Here is a 20,037-nt window from a genome sequence, read left to right as displayed (position 1 = left end):
TATCTAACCCTGATTCTTCTGCATAATTTGCCTGGGAAAGCCTTTGCACAGAACCTCATCCAGGGTTTAGCATCTGCAGCTCTTCAGGGTGCTCGGAAGAAGGAATATACTCTTTTATCGTTCAAAGTGTCAAAATCAAACAGAAATGTAGAATCGAGCCCTGTAGTTTCCCAAAAGAGATGCTTGAGCCATTTTCACACACTTTTGTCTTCTTCCAGTGTCTCCCTGATCTGAGCTGTCTAGTACTGACAACCAATGTGACACACTACCCTTACCCCATTCCTTGTGTCTTCCAGGCCACTATTTCTGTTCCACTTGGAAAAGCTTCATTAAAAGGCTTTATGCAAGCAACCACAGTGGAAGTCATAACAAATAATTAAAGATCTTTAACAATTTGTTCTGAATTGTTCTACAGCTAAACTCTGCACCACCACTGCTTTTCTTCTTTTCTTAAAACAAACAAAAAAAGAAAATTCACAGATAAGCCAAACTATTATGTTGTCTATCATACTACATTTCCAGTAAGATATCTCTGTGTATGTCTTTATTTTGTTTCTAAACTTTTGACAAATACAGAAGTCTAATTGGCATTCATTTAACATGTTACATCCTATGATTAGAAAAATTCTAAGGCACCCGTGTTAAATCTGTATTACCGGATTCATGTTTCCCTTAGATAATATGCTGTGGTGTTTGAAACTAAAGTCATTGTTTCGATTTTAGGTATTAATGTTGGGCCGGTAGTGGCTGGAGTCATTGGAGCCAGAAGACCACAGTATGATATCTGGGGAAACACTGTAAATGTTGCCAGCCGGATGGATAGTACTGGAGTGCAGGGGAAGATCCAGGTGAGTGCATTCTGAGACAATTTTGTAAATTTTACGTGCCTCTTGTTTTATATGTGGTTACGTTTTCAAGACCACTTAGAAAATGCAGCCTCACTTGATCCAGCGGTTCTTATGAAAAGGGCAACATTCTTCAGATGATTCAGCATCAGAGGTACAGTTGTTTTCCATTATATACACTTCACTTCTTAGAGGCAACGAAATCCTCAAATAAATCATTTTCCATCAGAAGAAAAGAGCTCTCTGCTGCATTGCACACAGTTGGAGGCAAGCCTGGGAATGCCAACACTGCATGGGCCAGCCCTTGTGCTGTAGGAATTTTGCCTGAATAAGGACTACAAGGAAAGGATCTATGTCCATCTGCGTCCTGCTGCATTTTATGTAACTTTAACAATTCCTCAGATACTTTGGATTGGAGAGGCTACATAGAGAACGTTGTTGTTCTACTAGAGCGTGACTAGAAGCTGTGCTGAACCTCCTAAAATATCAATGAACTCTTGCAGTTCTTTATCCAAAATACCTGTCTAGTCTCCAGGGATCAAAAGTTCTTCTGAAGTAAATTAACGTCACTGGAACCAATCCAGTCTACAACAGTGGACAATTTGGTTACACATTGCTGTTGGACAGAGCTTAATCTGGCTGTGTAATTATTCAGCTCAAGACCAGAAGTTCTGCTTCTCAGATTCCAGTTTGGTCAGTGATTTTTAATTACTTCAGAAAATTCTAAGTGAGCCCAAGAGCACTAGTAGGTGCTAATTCATTCTGCTTATGCATATTTCATGACAGAGAAGTAAAATGGGGAGGGGTGGGCAGCTCTAGGATTAACCTTATATGAACAGGAAAAACTGATAGTTCTTTTTTTCCTATCTCCAGGTGACAGAAGAAGTTCAGCGGATATTAAAAAGGTGCAGTTATGAATTCGTATGCAGGGGTAAAGTGAGTGTAAAGGGAAAAGGTGAAATGTTGACCTATTTCCTGGAAGGAAAGGCCGATGGAAATAATTCACAAACACGGTCTTTAAACTTAGAGCGGAAAATGTACCCTTACGGGAGAGCAAACATTCAAACAAAACTGGGCACCAGCTGTCCATCAGTGTCCTCAGTTGCTAGCTTTACTGTAAAAGCTGGGCTTGGAGCAGGTCAAGCGTCTGCCACTCACACAAATCAAACACTGCATTATCTTCCTTCTGTGCCAGCTGTGAAGGAGGCGTAGAGCAAAGGAGATTTGGTTGTGCCATTTGCAGTGAACCTGGAGAGCAATGGTTGCCTGAATTTTTACCGAGAGATCAGAGGTTATAGGCCATGGCATTAACCAAGGACCACTACAACCCAACCAAAGAGAACTTGGGGACCGTGTCATGAACTCTTGGGATGGAACATATAAGGGCTAGCAATTCTGTTAGAAAAAGTCAAAACCTGATTTTCTGGAAATGAGGAATATTTTCTTGGCGTTTTTAAAGGGTAAATGAAAAAAAATGAGATAAACGTGCAAGCAATTATTTATGTGTGTGTGTGTATATATATGTTTTAATCTATATATGCACATATACAAACAGTCCTGCGTAGACTTAGTAGAGATTTATAGAGGTAAAGATAAAAATATGTATTTATTTACACATCCACCTGCAATGACGTAGCAAAGAGATTTCTCTTTCTGTTATAGTCAGCATTGTTGGGTCCGGGATTAGCAAAGTTGCGTTTAACCGTGGAGCGTGGGGCAGCTGGAGACTCTCCAGGGCTACAGCAAGAGTTATAGAAACTGTGCTCCCAGGGCATGAGTTAAAGCAATGAGAACAGTGTTCATTGTGCTGTCAATGGCAGATTAATGAAGGCTGGATTCAGCTAATTGCTACACCTTCTATATTTTCAAAAATTCTCCTTGCATGCTCCAAAAACTTTAAAAAAATTCCATTCAAACCATAACACTAGGATATGAAATAGATAAACCACAGAGCTTAAAGGTTTGGCAGAAAAGAACAATATATATTCTTTCCATTAAAAAAAAAAAAAAAAGGTGGTAGAGTTTAGAAACTGCTGCATCTTCACAGGTCGTTTGACTCTGCAAGACAGAGGAGCACCCTGCAAGCACAGCAATATGCTTATGCAATATAGAAACATTCCTTTATGTACAGTGTTGTTTTTGTGGAAGAGCAGAAGGATGGTATTTGAGGCTTTTACAAACAGCACAGGTCTTGTGGCTCAGTTCCAGGATTTAGTTTTACCTTTCTAAACAGCTCACAGAATAGTCCTCTTCTGGTGACAAGCATGCTGTTGCTAGCTTTGTGACATTTGTACACTTGCCAACGTAGTCTTATGTCTTAATTGATTTTTAAATTTATGCCACGGTTTTATTAGATCTTGATTTTACCCAGGCTCACTCTTCAAAGCTGTACAATTATAGAAAGCTATAATTCTGAGAAACAAGCACAGTCAAACTTTGCCCAAATGAGGAGCACACTGGTAAACGTGCCAGGAGAGTGAGGCCTGCTCTTAATCTGCTTAAAAGGGAACGTATTTTGACTGCTTTTTCATTTAATGCAGCCCACATCCTATTGTTCATGGTTTCATCTTGAAATGCTGATCTGGCTGTGAAATGTGGAGCGCAGCTCCCTACTCGAGGTGAGGGTAGTTGGAGCTCATCCTGCTGAGTGGCACGTGCTGCATGGACAGGTGCCATACTGTCCTGATGAGTATGCACAAGCTAACCAGCCTCACTGCTTTCTAAAAGAGAAGCAAAACTTTACGTTGGTTAAAAACATGCAAAACTTCCTTTTAACTAAAAAAAAAACCAAAACAAACCCACAACAAAAAACACACATACACAAAAAAAAACAAACTCAAAAACCCACCCAAGACTGCAGAAGTTGTCCAGATAGAAAACTTTCATGTACTAGATGTCACATTTCCCTTTGGTGGGCCTATTTTGTTACTGTTTTCAGTGGAAAGAAGATTCTGAGCAATTCTGCAATCAGCATTTGCTTTGGAGCCATCATTGTTTATGTTAAAAGTATATGGACAAATACTGTGCCAACAGATGCAAATGGTTAAAGAAATACTTTAGGAGCTTCCATTCTTCATTTAGCCATATCAGGCTTCTGTGAGACTCCAGTAGTTTTCAGCAGGGTTTTTAATTAATTTTTATGTACCCTGTCAGCTGGGTGCTTCATTACAAAGCTAACAAAATCAGTGTTGTGGTTAAAGTGACTATAAAAAACTAAGAATTGCTTTCTAACTGTACTAGGTGTATGCACCCTGGCTGATCTCCCTAACAGCCAACCAGTTCACAGGTGTTTTTCTAGAATAATTTATCTCCAGTTTTGATGCATTCAAAGCCATTTAAATAAATACATACAGAGAATACAAATTTAAAAGAACAAATATTTACATAATTAAACTGAGCAAGTGGTATCCATGTAAAGCACACATGGATGTGTGTGCATACAACCTATTTATTTAATAGGTTTGTAAGAACTAAATCATCACATAGATAAGTTAAATATTTAACCAAAATGGAAGGCATTACGTGCAATAGCATTAATCACTCAGTTTCACTCACAAAGAACCCTAGTTATAAAATTTTTGAATCAGTGAATTTGGTATAATTTTATCTATAACAATAAAGCATTATTTTTACATGTACTGTTATTAAAAGCACCTTCAGATCCTAGCAGTAGATCAGATAGTATGAGAATATATTGACCCACCCCAGAAGCTTACAATTAAATCATTTCTTTGTTACTTTTTTAATAGGTCCAAGATATAGGCATAATGGCATTGTTTCTGTTATCACTAAATGGACAGTGAGCAGAAATGAATTGTCCCCTGTGCCAATATTTTCGGGACTGTCCTCATTCCCAGACTCATTCCCAGCCAAGTCCTGGAGTAATGTCAGTGAAAGATCACGTAGCAAGGTAAATTTGCATTATTCATTTTAATTTTTTAAAATATTAGCAAGTGCTAGTAGAATTACTCCAAAGTTTTTCTAAGCCTGATCCTCCTCTCCAACAGTCAAATGAGGCATGTGACTTTTGTAAGAATATTTTCCATGTTGAATGGAAAAGACCAGACAGGCATAGTCCATCATCAGCTTCTCATTCGGCCCTTTTGCAGGAGGTCTTTGCCTCCGGATCAGGTTGAGTGGATCAGGACGGCTTCTTGGAGCTGCAGCCAGTCCAGTGTGCGTATGCCAGCTTACAGCATCAATGAATGGTGTATTTGGAGTCACTTCTCAGACTTTGTTTGGGTCCTGCTGTTAACATTTTTCGTATTTTTGTTGTGGTGGTTTTCGCTGGTTTTACTACAGGGAGAACTATATTTTCCTGTGTAGTCTGGACTGAGTAGTACAGAATCGTGAAGAAAGTTCAGCCAAGACACAAATTAGTAAAAAGCTATGTGAAAATTATAGACGGTGTTTGGCAACCATTCCAACAGGGAAAACTAAACGCTCATTGAAATCGTGATATAATGAAGCCGTGCGCTTGTCTTTCTGTTTTCCCTCCCTATTCATATAATTTTTCCCCATTTTCCTTTTCTGTGTACATTTGTTTTATTTCAGCTCTCGTGTGATAGCTTTAAATGACAGATTTAATCTCTCTGCTCTTCTGTGTTCTTTGATATGTTCGGTATGTTTTATACATGGAAAGAGTTAGTAGCAATGTTTCCGATAACCCCAGAAATGCACATTTTCTGCCAAATTAGAGAAGCTTGTCATCAAATTTTTGTTGGCAATTGGCTGAAGCTAATATGTGGCCCACTTCAATATCCCTGAAAAACATCAGGAGGATTTCCTTGGATTTCTCGGGGATTTGGGTTGCGTCCACCTTAATGCATGCAATTGTATTTCCTGTCTTGCATTTATTAATTTTCTGGTCAAGCTCTGTAACTTTTGGCTGGGTGACCTTGCTGTAGCCCCAACAAGGAGTCAGCTCCTCCCCACAGTACCCAAAAGTCCCTCACGTTTAACGAGGATAGTAACTTGTTGCACTGTGGGCAGAACAGCCTCCTGCACTTCTGTTGGCTGTTTTGTGCAGCTGTTCGCTCGAAGCAATTAACAGATACGAGCCCTACAACAAAGTGATGCCATTTTGGCATGTCGATGTCTGTCAATAGCAAGCACAATATTTCACATCAGTTTGCACGTTTTCTCTTTCAGATAATAGTAATAATCGAAGTCTTTTGTTCTTTATATAAGGAGATAAGTATCAGAGATTTTCAGACTTCGCTGTCTTGGGAGCTAATTTCAAAGTGTTCCTATACTAACTTCAAGTGGTTTTTTAATTATTATTCTCTGCTGAGATTACAAACTGGCATTCAGTTGAATTACTGGCTAGGTATTTCCAAACATTTTCCATTTGCATTGACTAGAAAGCTGTTTTATCCAGCCTGTAAAACACGTTGGTTTTTGTAGCTGCTTCCCACTGTGGCAAGTCACGCTCCCTTGTCCTCACTAAAACACACACAAATTCTCCCTTGCTTTCTGTAGGTGAGACTGAGAGCCAAAAGCTTTGGCTCATTAGGGCTGAATCTGCATCCCCTATGTACCCACAAGGCCTGCAGAAATCACCAGGAGTTTAGCATGCTCATGAAGGTCATGAGTTGTGCTTCTGCAGGCCAAGTTCTGCTTTGGGTGATAGCCATGTCTCGCATCAGTACTGAACTGAGTATTTTAAAACGCTGTAACCAAGAGTAGGTTGTGCGCCTAAATCTCTTTCACACTTTTGCCTGTAATTTATCCGTAAGGCAAAAGAAAGCACTTGGGAGTCACTGTTTGAAGGGAAACAGTATATGACCTGTGCCATTTCAGTGCTTTGAGGAGTCTGAACACATTAGTGTAGCGTGAATCATTTTCATGTGTTGAATCCCTGCTTGTAGCAGAAACAGCATTTTCTTTACATCAGCAAGTCCAGATTCTATGTGTGTTCTGCCCAGGCAGGAAGACTATTTAGCCATAATGTTCTTTCAAGTTAGAGTTTTGTATTACAGTGAAAACCAACATTTTTTAATTTGTGATAAACCTGTATTATAATGCCTTATTTATTTTTAATCTTGTACAGTGTTACAAAACAACAGAAAACATTGGCCTTTCATGTATTATTCACTTTAAAAGATGTATTGTATTATGAAATTTTGTAAATAGTTTTAGCTCGAACAGGTAATTGCATGTACACTTGTATAAAAAGAGGCAAAAAGGCACACTTTTAACAAATGTTAACGATTTTTGTAAGAGACATTTTACATGTGCATGGAGATTATAAATCCTTTGGAAATGGATGTCCTTTTGCTTTTCCTTGCAATCTATTGCATGCCACTCATGCCTGACTTCAGTAAAACAAAACAAAACAGTAAGTTTTCCTAAATGTTTTTGACATATCACTTCTGGCACAGAGTTAAATCCACTAGTTGCATGTGCGTTCAGCAAAGCAAAATCAAAATACAAACAGCAAATAAGAAAAATAATTTAATGATCGTGATCTGCCAACCTCAGTGTTCCAAGATCCGTAATGCAGTATATGAAAAGTGTTATCAACATCTATGCTGTCTTCATAAAGTACCTTCTGGTCATTAGAAGCAATAAACTCTACTTACTGTAATACAAAAAGCAAGCAGATATTCTAGTTCATAATGGTGTAATATCTGACATTCAATAGGTATTCTCTGATACTGCATTTGATGTAGTATTGTCATCAAGAAGGACCAAGTGTCAAATCCATCATTGCTGTATGCAGGTGCAACACTATGGAAGGTAAAGGAGTTAAATTTGGCCCATTGATGTTACCCAGAGTATATTTCTATTATGGTAATAAGTTATTGTATGTGAAAAGTACATAATGCAAATAGATTGTTTTCCTAGATACATACATATGTATATATATGTATGTGTGTATATATATATATAAAAATTAATTTTGTTGCCTTATTTTTGTTACCTTTTTTTAACTCATTTTCCAAATTTTCTATTGCTAAGCAGAAAGTATTTAACAGAACTATTAGGAGAAGGTTCACTGGGTTCTCTGGCTTTGAGTCATCTGGGTTCTGTGCTGATGTTTGTCCTCCTCCCACTAAAGCCATGCTTACAGGGATGCCTCCCTTAGGCATCACAGCCTAACCCACAGCTTGAGGCCAATGTCAGTTAGTGATGTAGGAATAAGAAATCGCTATTCTGCTGAAAAAAAACTTTAAATTCTGGAGGTATTTTGCATGCATCATTTTTAAAGTTGTCATATCTGTGTCACTACAGCTGGGGACTACTTCTCAAACTACTTACATAATTGCTGTATGATAAATGAGGAGTATTGTAGGAGCGTAACACTGAGGTTGGTGGCAGAGGAAAAAGGGTCTAGACTGTGAATACTCTCTGCTATGGATTAATAAGGACTTCTTGTATTTTACAAATTTGAGCTAGTTTTATAATAGGACTTGGAAATCTGTTAATTTGTTTGCTTAATCAGTTGACTGTGGGGTTGACTAAGCAGTACAGCTTCTGCAAGTACTTCTGTCATCGTAAGATGTCGGTTCATACAACATATCCCAGTTGCCTGCATACAAGAACCACTACCTTGTACTGATGATTTGCTTTGTACAGCAGTTAAGGGTTTCTAACAGTCATAAATTAGCTCATCTCAAATTCAGTGGGTTTTACATCTCAGTGTGGCATAATTGTTGTGACTAATGACAATCTGGACTCTACTTATCTACCCTCGTTTATGACTGGCTTTTTCCAGAACTCTGTACAGGATTTCTTTTAGCTTTTCATTCCTTTTAGTCACATCTCTCACTGAGTTTTAAGGCCAAATCTAAATCGTTAATAAATATGTAAACGTAAATAAATGGAAGAATGTACACTTAAGCGGGGTCTGCCCATTGCACTTTACTTTTCAAAATGTCACACTGCTTGGGTGGCCTGGTGAGAGAAGAAAAAAAAAGCACAAAGTTAGCAGGAGTACAAAACAACAAAAAGGAAAGAAGCCTGTGAGATAACAATTGCTGAAAGGAAAAGGTGAAAAGCCAGTGCTCCTTCTGAAGCCAGTGGTAAAGCTCTCAGTGACATGGGACAGGTCTTGAGTATCTGAACTGGCAGAGTACTCAACCAGATTCCCAATGCAACAAAAACAGGACTTGCATTTAACTGCGTGGCCAAATCCATTTCTGAGTTTTCCTGTCTGTTCATTGGCAAGAGTGTTCAAGATCTCTTGGTGAACTGCTTTCAGAATTTCAGATGGAGTTATGAGAAAAGGTTGGGGTTTGTCACTTTTAACACCTGTTTTCCGACCATGAGGAAGCACCTTGAAATTTGAGTTAGTATTGGTTAATGTACACAGCCTACGTGCTGAACGGACTTCATTTGGCTTGTGCCTTACTGCATGCCGGAGGATCTGCTTCTTTATATTAAGATCCCTGTTTTATGCCTTCTGTGGCATCAGACGTGTCACACCTGCATAAAACTGAAGGAACAAACAGTGCTGCATCACTGTGAAGCTTTTTTACTACTTCCTTTCCTACTTCGGTTTACTACCAGCACCGCTATGTGAGTGCAAGGAGTGCTCCAAGTGTTTATGGAGGGAGGTTATATGTGGGTCCAAGCTAAATAAGAAGAGATTTCCTAGAGAGCTCAGCACACACTAGTGAGCTGAGTTCTGCAGAAAATCTGTCCAGATAGTTTGGAGCTCCTTTGAAAAAGCTGGCTGCTCACCTCTTCAAGAACAGATTTACACAACACATTGATTAAAAACATCCAGATGGCTTACCTACAGCTTGTAACTGCACTGCCCTGTTTGCTACACGTAGGTTAGACTGCTAGAGGTAAAACAGCTAACAGTTATTGTTGTGGGCAAGCTAAGGTGTGCTTTAATTACTGCAGTTGTGCACACTATCGTGTCTTACTTTCAAGTGCCTCACCTACTGATTTGATCCCAGACCTGTCAATAGTGGCATCAGTTATCAGAAGATTGAGCTGGCACATTGAATTTATTTAGGTGATTTCTCGTGTCTCTCACTCCTTAGTGCGCACGGGTGCAAGGGTTGGCTGTTCTTACATTTCAAATGCCACTCAAGCGATATATCAAGAATTTACAGTGAAATGTACATGAAAATTAGTTACCTGTGCCATCACAAAATTGCTTCATGATAATTACATTTTTAATTTGTTACAGTAGAAATCCTTCTTCACTTAGGATTCCTCCTTTTTTTTACAGTAGCATTACTAGGGTTCAATTAAGAAAAAAGAAGTTAAGTGATTGTGCAACTTTCTCCCGTTTACAAGTGTAATTGTCTGCACAAATTTGGACTTGGACAAAGAGAATGATGACTTTCTTTTCTGCATTCAAGCAGCTGGCTATTACATAGAAGTAGCTTCGGAAAATGTTACGGAATACAGTAAGAATGAAAGTAATGCTTTCAGAGTTACTGGTCTAAAAACCAGAGCCCAAGAACAATTACCATTTCTAACATAATTTAACCTAGTACAGAGAATTCTAGAGGAGTGATATTTCTTTTAGTAAAATTCTGACAGAGGTTAAAAACCTCTTCTTGGAGGTTCTTTTTCCATAATATACTTGTGCATAGATTGGGCTGCGTGTAAATCATTGGTTTGTACACAGAATGTGGATAAAGGTGCAAAACAGTAGTAATACACACACATTTCACAGTTTCAAGCAGATTCAGCCAAATTTGACCCATATCTTAAAATCTCTGCCACTAAAACTTGTGCTAAAACTCACATCTGTCTGGATTTTATCCTGCTGATTAGTCCTTGTACATTCTGCTGTCAGAAGGTTAACTTTTGCCCTTCTGGTATATGTCTATAGGTTTTGCTTGGAAATTAGATGTTAAGGATTTTTCTGACCTGTTAATTGAAAAGATTTAAAAGTGTGTATGATTCCTTCTTTTTATAATGAAATGTTCAGCAACCTAAAGTAGGAACCAAAAAACCACATGCAGCCTGTGTTCTACAATCAAAATTGGTCTCCCTCTACCTGATGGCACAGTGTCTATTGTAGACTTAAATATAATTTTAAGCATCCTAGAAGTGTTTACATGTAATAAACGCCACAGTATTAAGAGGAAAAGGAGCTAGGCATGCCTGTCTGCCTCTTAACACCACATAGTTCTTCTTTAGACGTAAAAATGTGAACTGCAGCTCCTTAAAACACTACTTCTTAAGGAACTGGTGCCCGTGCTGTCCTTAGCTCACCTTCAGTAGTCCAGTGCCATCACATTTTTGTTGCAGGTGGTTACTATCTGCTTAGGCCTGCTTACCATCTCCCCCTGTAGGTCCTCCATCACATGGTTGTCAAAATTCTTTTTCAAAAAGAAAATGTGTTTCCAAAAAGCAGATTTTTTTATATAACAGATGTTTAGGGGAAAAGAAATAGCTTTTACATAATCTGGTTAGGAAGCAGTAGACGTGACAGCAAACCTGAAAGGGTGAATAAACATGCCCTGTGGTGGGAGTGCAGGCACCAGGACCTGGCAGCAAGCTGGACAGGGAGGCTTGGCTCTGCCAGCTGCAGGCAGAGCAGCGTCTCTGCTCGTGTCCCCAAAGAAGAGACACAGATAAGCGAGAGTGGGGTAGCCTAATTCATGTTCCCTAGCAGTTTACTAAGCATGTGCAAACCCATTTCAAGGGCAGTCATGTCTTCTGTGTCTGGATGCCACTCCCTATTGAAAAATAAGAGTAAGGAAAGATACAGTCTTGGGTTTTTATAAGACTGGTTGAATTGGAGTATTCAGTAAGAAAACCGTGCAAGAGGAATCTTATCAGCTACTTAACCTGCAGATGTTTGCAGCAAATTTTGCATTGCATCCAAACTAACTTGAATATTCTGCTTAGAGTTAGGGAAAAAAAAATATATTTGCATCAGGTAGAGATATTCCATTCCTCAAAGGGAAAACCAAATTTATTCATCTTTATTTAATTGGCATGTGAGTTTTCAGAAGATGTTTTAGTCTGATTTACAGCCCAGTAAAGTTAATGGAAATATTAACTTTAATGATTGTTGACTTTTTAGATCAGGCCTTATTCTAAGGTCTGTTCCTCTCCCACTGATGTCAAATGGGGTGTTGCCAATGACTTCAAAGGGACCAGGAGGATATCTACTGTATCAAAATAGAAACATTTACATAATTAAATAAAAGGAATAGTCCTAACTCTAAGAAAGGAACTAGTAAGTCAAGATGTCATTTTTCCAACTATTATAGCCCACTGAACCTATAAATAATTTTTATATCTATATAGCTATACACTATATATATATGTATGTATATACATAGTACAATACAATAACTTAACACTGGGTAACTTCAAATGATAGATTTGCATTAATAATACGGGTCTATTTTTATGTAAATAGAATATTGTAGAGTATCTTCCAGTCTTTTTCAGGATTGTTAAATTGAGAAGAGCAATTGAATATTTGTCCTATTTTTATGTTAAAAAGTGAATGAATTGAAATGTTAAATGTGAATGTAAATTTCTTATTGCAACTTTTATACTGAGTGTTTGCACTATTATAATTTCTGGAATCTAATTAAAAATAAAGGAAAAAAATTTGCTTGAATAAACAGCTGTTTGAAATTGTTGTTTTGTTTTTGTTTTCTTTTAAAATCAAATTGCATTCATTATTCTGTAACAAGCTGCCTTTCAGAGAGTCCAACAACAGCTTCTCAGTTTTCAGGCAATGAACATGCATCTAGAAATCCTGCAATTTTACTTTCACAGTTCCTTTGAAGTAAAGAACCTTATGGGAACAATTCAGCTCCCTTGTGAGTCTTGTTGACTTTCTGCATTGACCACAGTGGAAGCCAGCTTGGGCCAAGTGCTCCATCCATTGCGCAAGCAAAGGAGAGAAAATGTGCAAATACTGGCAAAATACTGGCCACATAGACCAGAAGACGGCGAGGGGAAACTCATCTCTCGCTTTCCACAAGCCAGAAATAATTGGCCAACTTGAGCCAAGTGTAGATCGTGTAGGCAGTTTATATCGTGCAAGACACAGAACCAACCTTAGTGCATAATTGCATAGGTTACTTATTAAAACTGATTTGAAAACTGATAAAGTTGTATCAGGTCTCTCAAGAGACTCTGTAAGTTTGGGCGCAGTAGCAAAGTAATTGGATTGTACCGTTTCCAAATCACAGCAGACTCCCATCTGGCCAGCTCAGAGCAAAAGCAGAGGCGCTCAGGTCCGTCACGCCTGTCCATGCAGATATGCCCTGAGATAACTTCGAAATGCAGAGTCCCTCGTGATGGAAAACAGCCTGGGCTCAGATGCAAGGGGTTTTATTCCAAACACTAGACTAAGGCTCCCCAGCTGTTTCTCCTCTGGGTTAGAGAGCACAGTGTGAACTGTACAGAATCATTGTGAGGACAGTGAATGCGATGGAACTGTTCTTGGTTTACACCAGTGAGAAGTGTTTGAAACCTTATGTAGCCATTTTTTTGTTTTCTCATTTCCCTCTGAAAGACAGCATGCCAGATCTTCCTGTCAATCAGAATAGCTCCACTAAAGTCAAATGGACATAAATAGACTGAAAATCTGGCCTTCATCTTTCATTGGACCTATTCTGCCACACTGGTATGTTAAATCTTTCTCTTAATATTAAAATTTGCAACCCTCCCTGTGTTGTTTCGTGGAATTTTATGTATATATATAGAGCTACATATACTTGTACATAAAATATGTACATACACACACGTATGTTAATGAGATAGTGTACATTCTGGATTAATGACCCAAGTCAGGTACATAGAAACGTTTTTCTGCCATGCCCCATTACACAGCTGAATCGCTTCAGAGGCACAACCACACAGTGTGAGAATTCGTTTTGCTTAAAGAATAAGGTAGTATCAGTGGTGGGTTGCTTATATCCTCTGGCAACATTTCTGGAGAAGAACACCAGTTCCAGTTGCTGGCAGTATATGCTATAGAAATGCAGTCTCTGAATGAGAAATTCGAGAGAGGCTCTATTTCTGTAGCATAAACCACCCAGGACTGGAACTGGTCTTGTCAAAAAACATTACCAGAGGATATTGACAATTTGAAATAGGGGGAAGGGGAGAACGGAAAACAAGAACATTGTGTACATCACATTGTGTACATGGTGCATTGGCATTGTATCTGTGTCAAAGCCTTCCAGTTCTGCAGCCATTCCCAAGGGCAGTGGGTCACCTAATGCACTGTTCATGCTGGCGGAACACGACGTTCAATGGAAGGAAACAATTATACAAGTACCAGTCGTGGACCATATTCTCGTTTGGGCTGTTCTGATGGAAAAAAAAAAAACAAAACAAAACAAACAAAACCAATAGCTGAAAAGTGAGCCATGCAGTGGGAATTGTCTGTGACAGTTCTGGCTCTCATCAAACCCACTAAACTGTGGAAAGAGCATTTGAGGACAGGGATCTTCAGGTGTAACCAGGCCACTTAAGGAGTCCTGATCTGATCCTAAACATACAGTCCTGTGCAGATTATTTCTGCTATCAATTGCAGCAGTAGTTTGTGTAGGTTTTCAGGCTCAAGGCTCAGAGAATAGAAATTGGCTTTTAATATTAGTTAATATGAGCCTCCCAGACTTAACGCTGTTTCTATACTTACAACCAGACATTGGTCCACTGTTATTAGATTTAGCCATAACAAGCTAGCAATGAAGTAGAAGGAGCTAGTGATGAAGTAGTGATGATTATCGTGAACGTTTACCTTTCCATTTGCTAGGCATAGTCTGAAGACGCCAGTGAGGGCTTTCATAGAGACAGTGTAACATATCAATTACTACAACACCACAGACGAAGCAGATGAGCTTCCATATCACAAATGCTCTGCTTCACTAAGTCAGTGGGAATCTGATGACTTCATTAGCATTCCCTCATCTCAGACCACCTGGGGATTTGTCTGCGCAATTCTAATACGACAAAAAAGAGCCATTGATGTTCATCTGGCCTGACCTCCTTCACAGGACTACACTCAGTCTGGCCATGCTACTGCACTGCACAAACATAGCATTTTTTGTTTATTATTAGATGTAATAAAGTAAAGCAAATCCATCATTTTCTGGTTGCTGAGAGATTTGAAGTTAGACATTTGTTTGGCATTGGCCAAACTGTGCTCATACTGTTGCCAAAGGTCATGAAAGCACCACCGACTGTTTTCCCCAAAACTCTATAGTTACTCTGTATGTTTATTGAACTTTGGCAATGATATTATGTGCTCCTCAGCAGCACTGCCAACATAATTAGAAAGGAGCAGTCACATCAGAAAACACACAGCAAGTTACTGAGGAAAGGTCCCAGTTGAATATTAACTCAGATTGACTTCTGGGGTGTAGAAACACGTAGAAAGTGTATAGGACACTGTCTAGTGAATAAACAACATGCAGGTAGAACACATTGTGGCACTCTGGTAAGACTGAAGTGGATAAGCATATAATGAAGAGGAGTCATTGACGTAACTACAAAGGCAGGCGGTGACACATTGATTTTATCAAGGTCAATGACCTCTACTGCTATTAAAGTGTACCTAGTTTCTTACTACCGAGGTAATGAGACTTTTTGAAGTCAAATATTAATCCGCCAGACCTTTAGATAAAAAAGATACTTTTCTCAATTTGGCATTCCCCACAATGGTTTTAGAGTGGCTACTTGGATATTACAACCTTGTTTAACCGAGAGAGGCAACAATTTTTAACACCTTAAGATTTTATAATTGATCTTAAAATAGGAGTATCTTTAAATATGTACAACCTAATCCTCCTCTCACATAGACACCTAGCACAGCATTTGATGGTGGAACAGATCCGTGCTGAGGGAGGATGTGGCTTTGAACTTGTCTGTAAGGGATAAAGGTGTGTTGCTTAAGGCTTTTGTTTACTCAGTCCTAATGTTACATTCAAGCAGAAAAAAATTTGGCTGTTAGAATACTACTTTCAATTCCCTGCAATTGACGGATCTAGGTGAAAATTTTACATCAACATCTAAATTAAAAGCATTTAAGAATATTTGCAATGGTTCAGAGGCAAAGAGCCAAGTCTCAATCTCACTGAAATAAATCATATGGAAGGCAATTTAGAATTTTAAATTAGGGTTTGACTTTCTGAGCAGCTGTGAAACCTAGTTAGTATATCAGACCTGTGGTTTTGAGTGCACAAAATCAGATTTATTGTCCAGCTGGACAGATCCAGTCATAGCAGAGGTACACCATGCAAAATTTTTAAAAATGTATAACCTGAAGCACAGGTCATGACTCAGTATATTGCTAACACAGAGTCATTTTTCCCTGATAGCTTATGAAACCTCCAAACTGTCTGTCCAGCGTTCTCTAAAGCCTTCCTCTCAGGCTCCTTATAAGATGTTCCTATGACAGCAGTTGGAGTAGGAATTATATCACACTTGGATCTGCTCCTGGACACTGAAGCCAAAGACATTGACCTTGCCTCTGGCCAGAAAAAATGTCTTTGCCACAATGAAAAATGGGGCATTCCAACAGTTGCAAAAGTACCACTTCCACACTGCCGCCATAAATAATGCTGTATTTTTCTCCAGTGATCATAACATCATAATTCAGCAGAATTCTGTCAATTATGAGGAAAGTCTTCCAAAAGGTGAAAACTTTAAAGTTGCTGAAGAGCACGTTCATAAATGTACATAAGCTCTTTTCAGGCACTGAAAAATTTGTTTAACAGACTTCAAAGGATTCATATAGTCGTTGGTTTCTGAAGGTTTCAGCGAAGGTTTCAGCAAAGATTTTGCTAGTAAAAAAGCTGGAAGGCATGTCCTTTGAGGAGCAGCTAATGACTTTGGGTTTGCCTAGTTTGGAGAAAAGGAGGCTTGATGGGTGACCTCGCTGCTCTCTCCAGCTTCCAGAGGAGGGGACGTGAAGAGGGAAGTGCTGATCTCTTTTCCCTGGGATCCAGTGCCATGACACATGAGAATAGTTCAAAGCTGAGTCCATCAGGAGAGGTTTGGACTTGGCATGAGAAGAAGTTCCTTTATGAAGAGGGTGGTCAACCCTGGAACAGGTTTCCTGGAGAGGTAATTGATGTCCCATGCCTGTCGGTATTTAAGAGGCATTTGGACAATGCCCTTAATGCCATGTTTTAACTTTTGATCAGCCCTGAAATGGTTAGGCAGTTGGATTCAATGATCATTGTAGGTCCCTTCCAACTGAAAAAACTGTTCTGTTCTGTTCTGTTCTGTTCTAAAATGTCTTCAAAATACATATATAAAATTACAGTCCACCCCATCACGAATCTCAGTATTTTAAGTAATACCCAGGCACGTAATTCCTATCAAAATAAGTGGAAAAAAAGTGCTAAGATGCTTTTGATAGGTCCCACTGGGTTCCTCTGTGCAGCTTTATGTACTTATAGAGGCTAAGTCCACGGTGAGTGTTAGACTGTTTCCATTTTGATGTGTGTGACTGTCCAAGGAGCTTACAATTCACTGGGACAGAGGTTCTGGTCCCTTTGCACACCCCACTGTACCATAATGCTGGAAAGACCAAGGAAGCCACTACACCTGCAGAGGTTAGTTCATGATAAAGCTCCCTACTGGTTTCAGCCTTCTTGTCAACAAATGAGATGTTCCACTCCTATTTTCACTGAGGAGTTGAGGAGCCTGATCAGCAGTCTTAGAGCACTCCCATTTGACATATAAGCAAAGCTCAGATAGGGTAAGATTATGGGAATTTGAGTCAGATTTACATGTTAACGGGGTTTCATCCATAAGCAACTCATAATCTGGGTTTAAGTCTTCTAAATCATTTAGGAAATACAGTTTAATTTATTTTCTTCTGTATTTTTTCCTTTGTCTTGCCTATTCTTTTAATCTTTCTTCTGATTTATTCTTTCCACATGGCTCTAAATTTAGGAAAGCATTTTCATCTTTGTGTCCCTCTCTATTTCTTCTTCTTTTTACCCTCCTTTTACTCCCAACCACCATTTGTGTTCTTCTGGCTCTTCTTTCTTCCTTCCAATTCTCCAAACAAGGATCATCCCACCATAGGTCATCAGAGTGCTGAGCTTCACTTACCAGCTCCTTCTGCCTATTACGTACTGTTTCATGGAATCAGCCTCTGCACCAAAAACCATCAGACTAGTTGCAAGAGCAGGGAGAAGGCTGAAAGGGTCGAAATTTGAATAAAACATTGTGCTGTTTTTGTTTTCCCCACTTTTGTTGATTTGGGAAATAAAAATATTAAGGATTAAAGTCTCCAACAAGGGAATGCAGTGAAAACATGTAAATAATTTCCTATGTGGGTTTTGTATTTTTTGAACAAATTTAGAAAGAGAGATGAGGTTACCTTCTAAAATGAGATCAACAAAATAATCTTTCAAGTCATAAAGCAGTGGAAGGTTTGATACAATATATATGGATATGCATAATAATATTGCTAGAATTGTGTGCCATCTTGTATTACACAGCATAAGAGAGGAAGGTGTGCAAACATAGACCAAACAGCTGGATCCAGACCTCTGGAGTTATTGCTCCAAAATATCAGGTAGACAATGCTGAGGAGGAAGAAGGTCATACCAAGGAATGTAATTTCAGTGAAGGAATGGTTCATAATGAGTAGGTGTGAGTGCAGGACACAGTATGTGTCATTCTTTGAAAGATGCAAGAAGCCTTCAAGGTGTCACTCATGCCAGAGCTTGGGTGTTTCATGTCCAGGCTACAGATACACCAAGGCCAAGTTAATATCATCACTGCAGTTGGCCTGAGCTCTGCATGCTTACATTAATTTTGGACTCTTTTCTGTTTGATCTCCACATAGTTGTGTCTTTCCTGTTCTCTGTAACATCCTGCCACCACTTCATAAAAAACTGAACCTGTAGGACGTGGCTAACAGTGAGAACAATTTGCACATCTCCTAATTTATATCTTGGGAACATTTGGCAAGGAACTAGTGGAAACAGCAAGTAACGGCTTTGCAGGAAAGAGGTTTTTTATTTTTTAAGAGGTTTGTAGGAACAGGCCATGGAAGGTAGGCATAAAGATGATGCAGCTACAGACAGCACTGGTGGACTATGAGATGCCATGAAAAGGATACAGTAGGAAACGAGGGCAACTTCAAGTTGGAAGCCAACTTCAGGAGTTTTTGAGGGGGTCCAGTGAAAAGATGTCAATGTTGCTCAGACTCACCGAAAAGCTTCTCGTACAGGTTCATGCTGCGCAGCGTTGTTTACATCACTGCCTCACTAGGAGAGGCGACATCATGTCCCACTGACACAGCGGGACAGCACAAACATTGTGACGCTATGTCAAGACATCACTCTTCGCTCTGTGCTATATAAGGATCTGGCTCGCCGAGCTCTGCGAGGTACGGAATGGCTGACCTGGTGGGTTTGCTCACCAAGCCACAAGGCCACTGGTTTGAAAACTAACTACTAATATTCAAAATGAGGTAAAGGTTGGTCTAGCCTCTTCTATGTTTATAAAGGACTGAGATTATTTTTTTATTATTTTATATTTTTTTTTGCCTAGCCACAAATATCTCAAAATAATTTTTGTTTAGTTCTCAAAATATTCCTGTAGGAACCTCCCTTGGGAGTTTAGGAAATAAATAGCTTATCCTGGACAGACTATTTATTTCCAGGATGTTTACTCGTGCAATCCATGTGATTGTAAAGTGCCTCCATTTCTCAAGCTCTATTTCAGTTCCTGAGGGGCACATAATTTAAACCTAGCAACTTTCCCCATATACTGACAGACTGTTATTCCTAAATACTGAATTGGTAGCTCCAATTCTCTATTCATAGTGCAATTATTAATGCAGTGAGAGAGGGTGGTTTATGATTAGGTTTGAAACACCCAGACTCCCTGGAACCGCAAGTTCAAACCCCGGCGAGATTCGTCCCTCTGTCTGCGCTGGATGCACTCTGCAACCTCAGGTCACCCACTTGAAGCCCTGAAATTAGGTCTGACTGATCAGTTCAGATTTTAAAGGCCCATGGGTCATGCTCTGTCCAAAGGGACCACCCCAACATTTGTGCACATGCTCCCTCATGCCTGTGTATGCTCTACAGCATTGCAATAGCAGCCATTTACCGCCACCAACCGCAGAGCCGGCTTGCGGTTGAGCGGAGCTGGTGCAGGCCAACTGCTTTTCTCTTTTGACAAAAAATACAGTCCTCCACCTGAACCACGCCATTTCAGACCAATGCAATTCTCATCCAGGAGCTGATATTTTGAAACCACTTGCTTC

The 20,037-nt window shown here is 39.3% G+C and overlaps 1 protein-coding gene across 1 annotated transcript in view; it reads left to right on the top strand.

Moving 5' to 3' along the window:
• Positions 1-2,057, top strand: part of ADCY1 (adenylate cyclase 1) — a 153,201-nt gene extending 151,144 nt beyond the window's left edge. Inside the window, exons 19-20 of the mRNA XM_086614699.1 lie at positions 724-848; positions 1,719-2,057. Of these exons, the coding sequence (XP_086470825.1) occupies positions 724-848; positions 1,719-2,057 (464 nt within the window). The remainder of the gene's footprint in view (positions 1-723; positions 849-1,718) is intronic.
• Positions 2,058-20,037: the final 17,980 nt, after the last annotated feature.

This window comes from Tauraco erythrolophus, chromosome 7 (assembly GCF_009769465.1).
Source record: "Tauraco erythrolophus isolate bTauEry1 chromosome 7, bTauEry1.pri, whole genome shotgun sequence".
NCBI lineage: Eukaryota > Metazoa > Chordata > Aves > Musophagiformes > Musophagidae > Tauraco > Tauraco erythrolophus.
The sequence above is the reverse complement of the archived record's forward strand: the minus strand, read 5'-3'. Positions and strand labels throughout refer to the sequence as shown.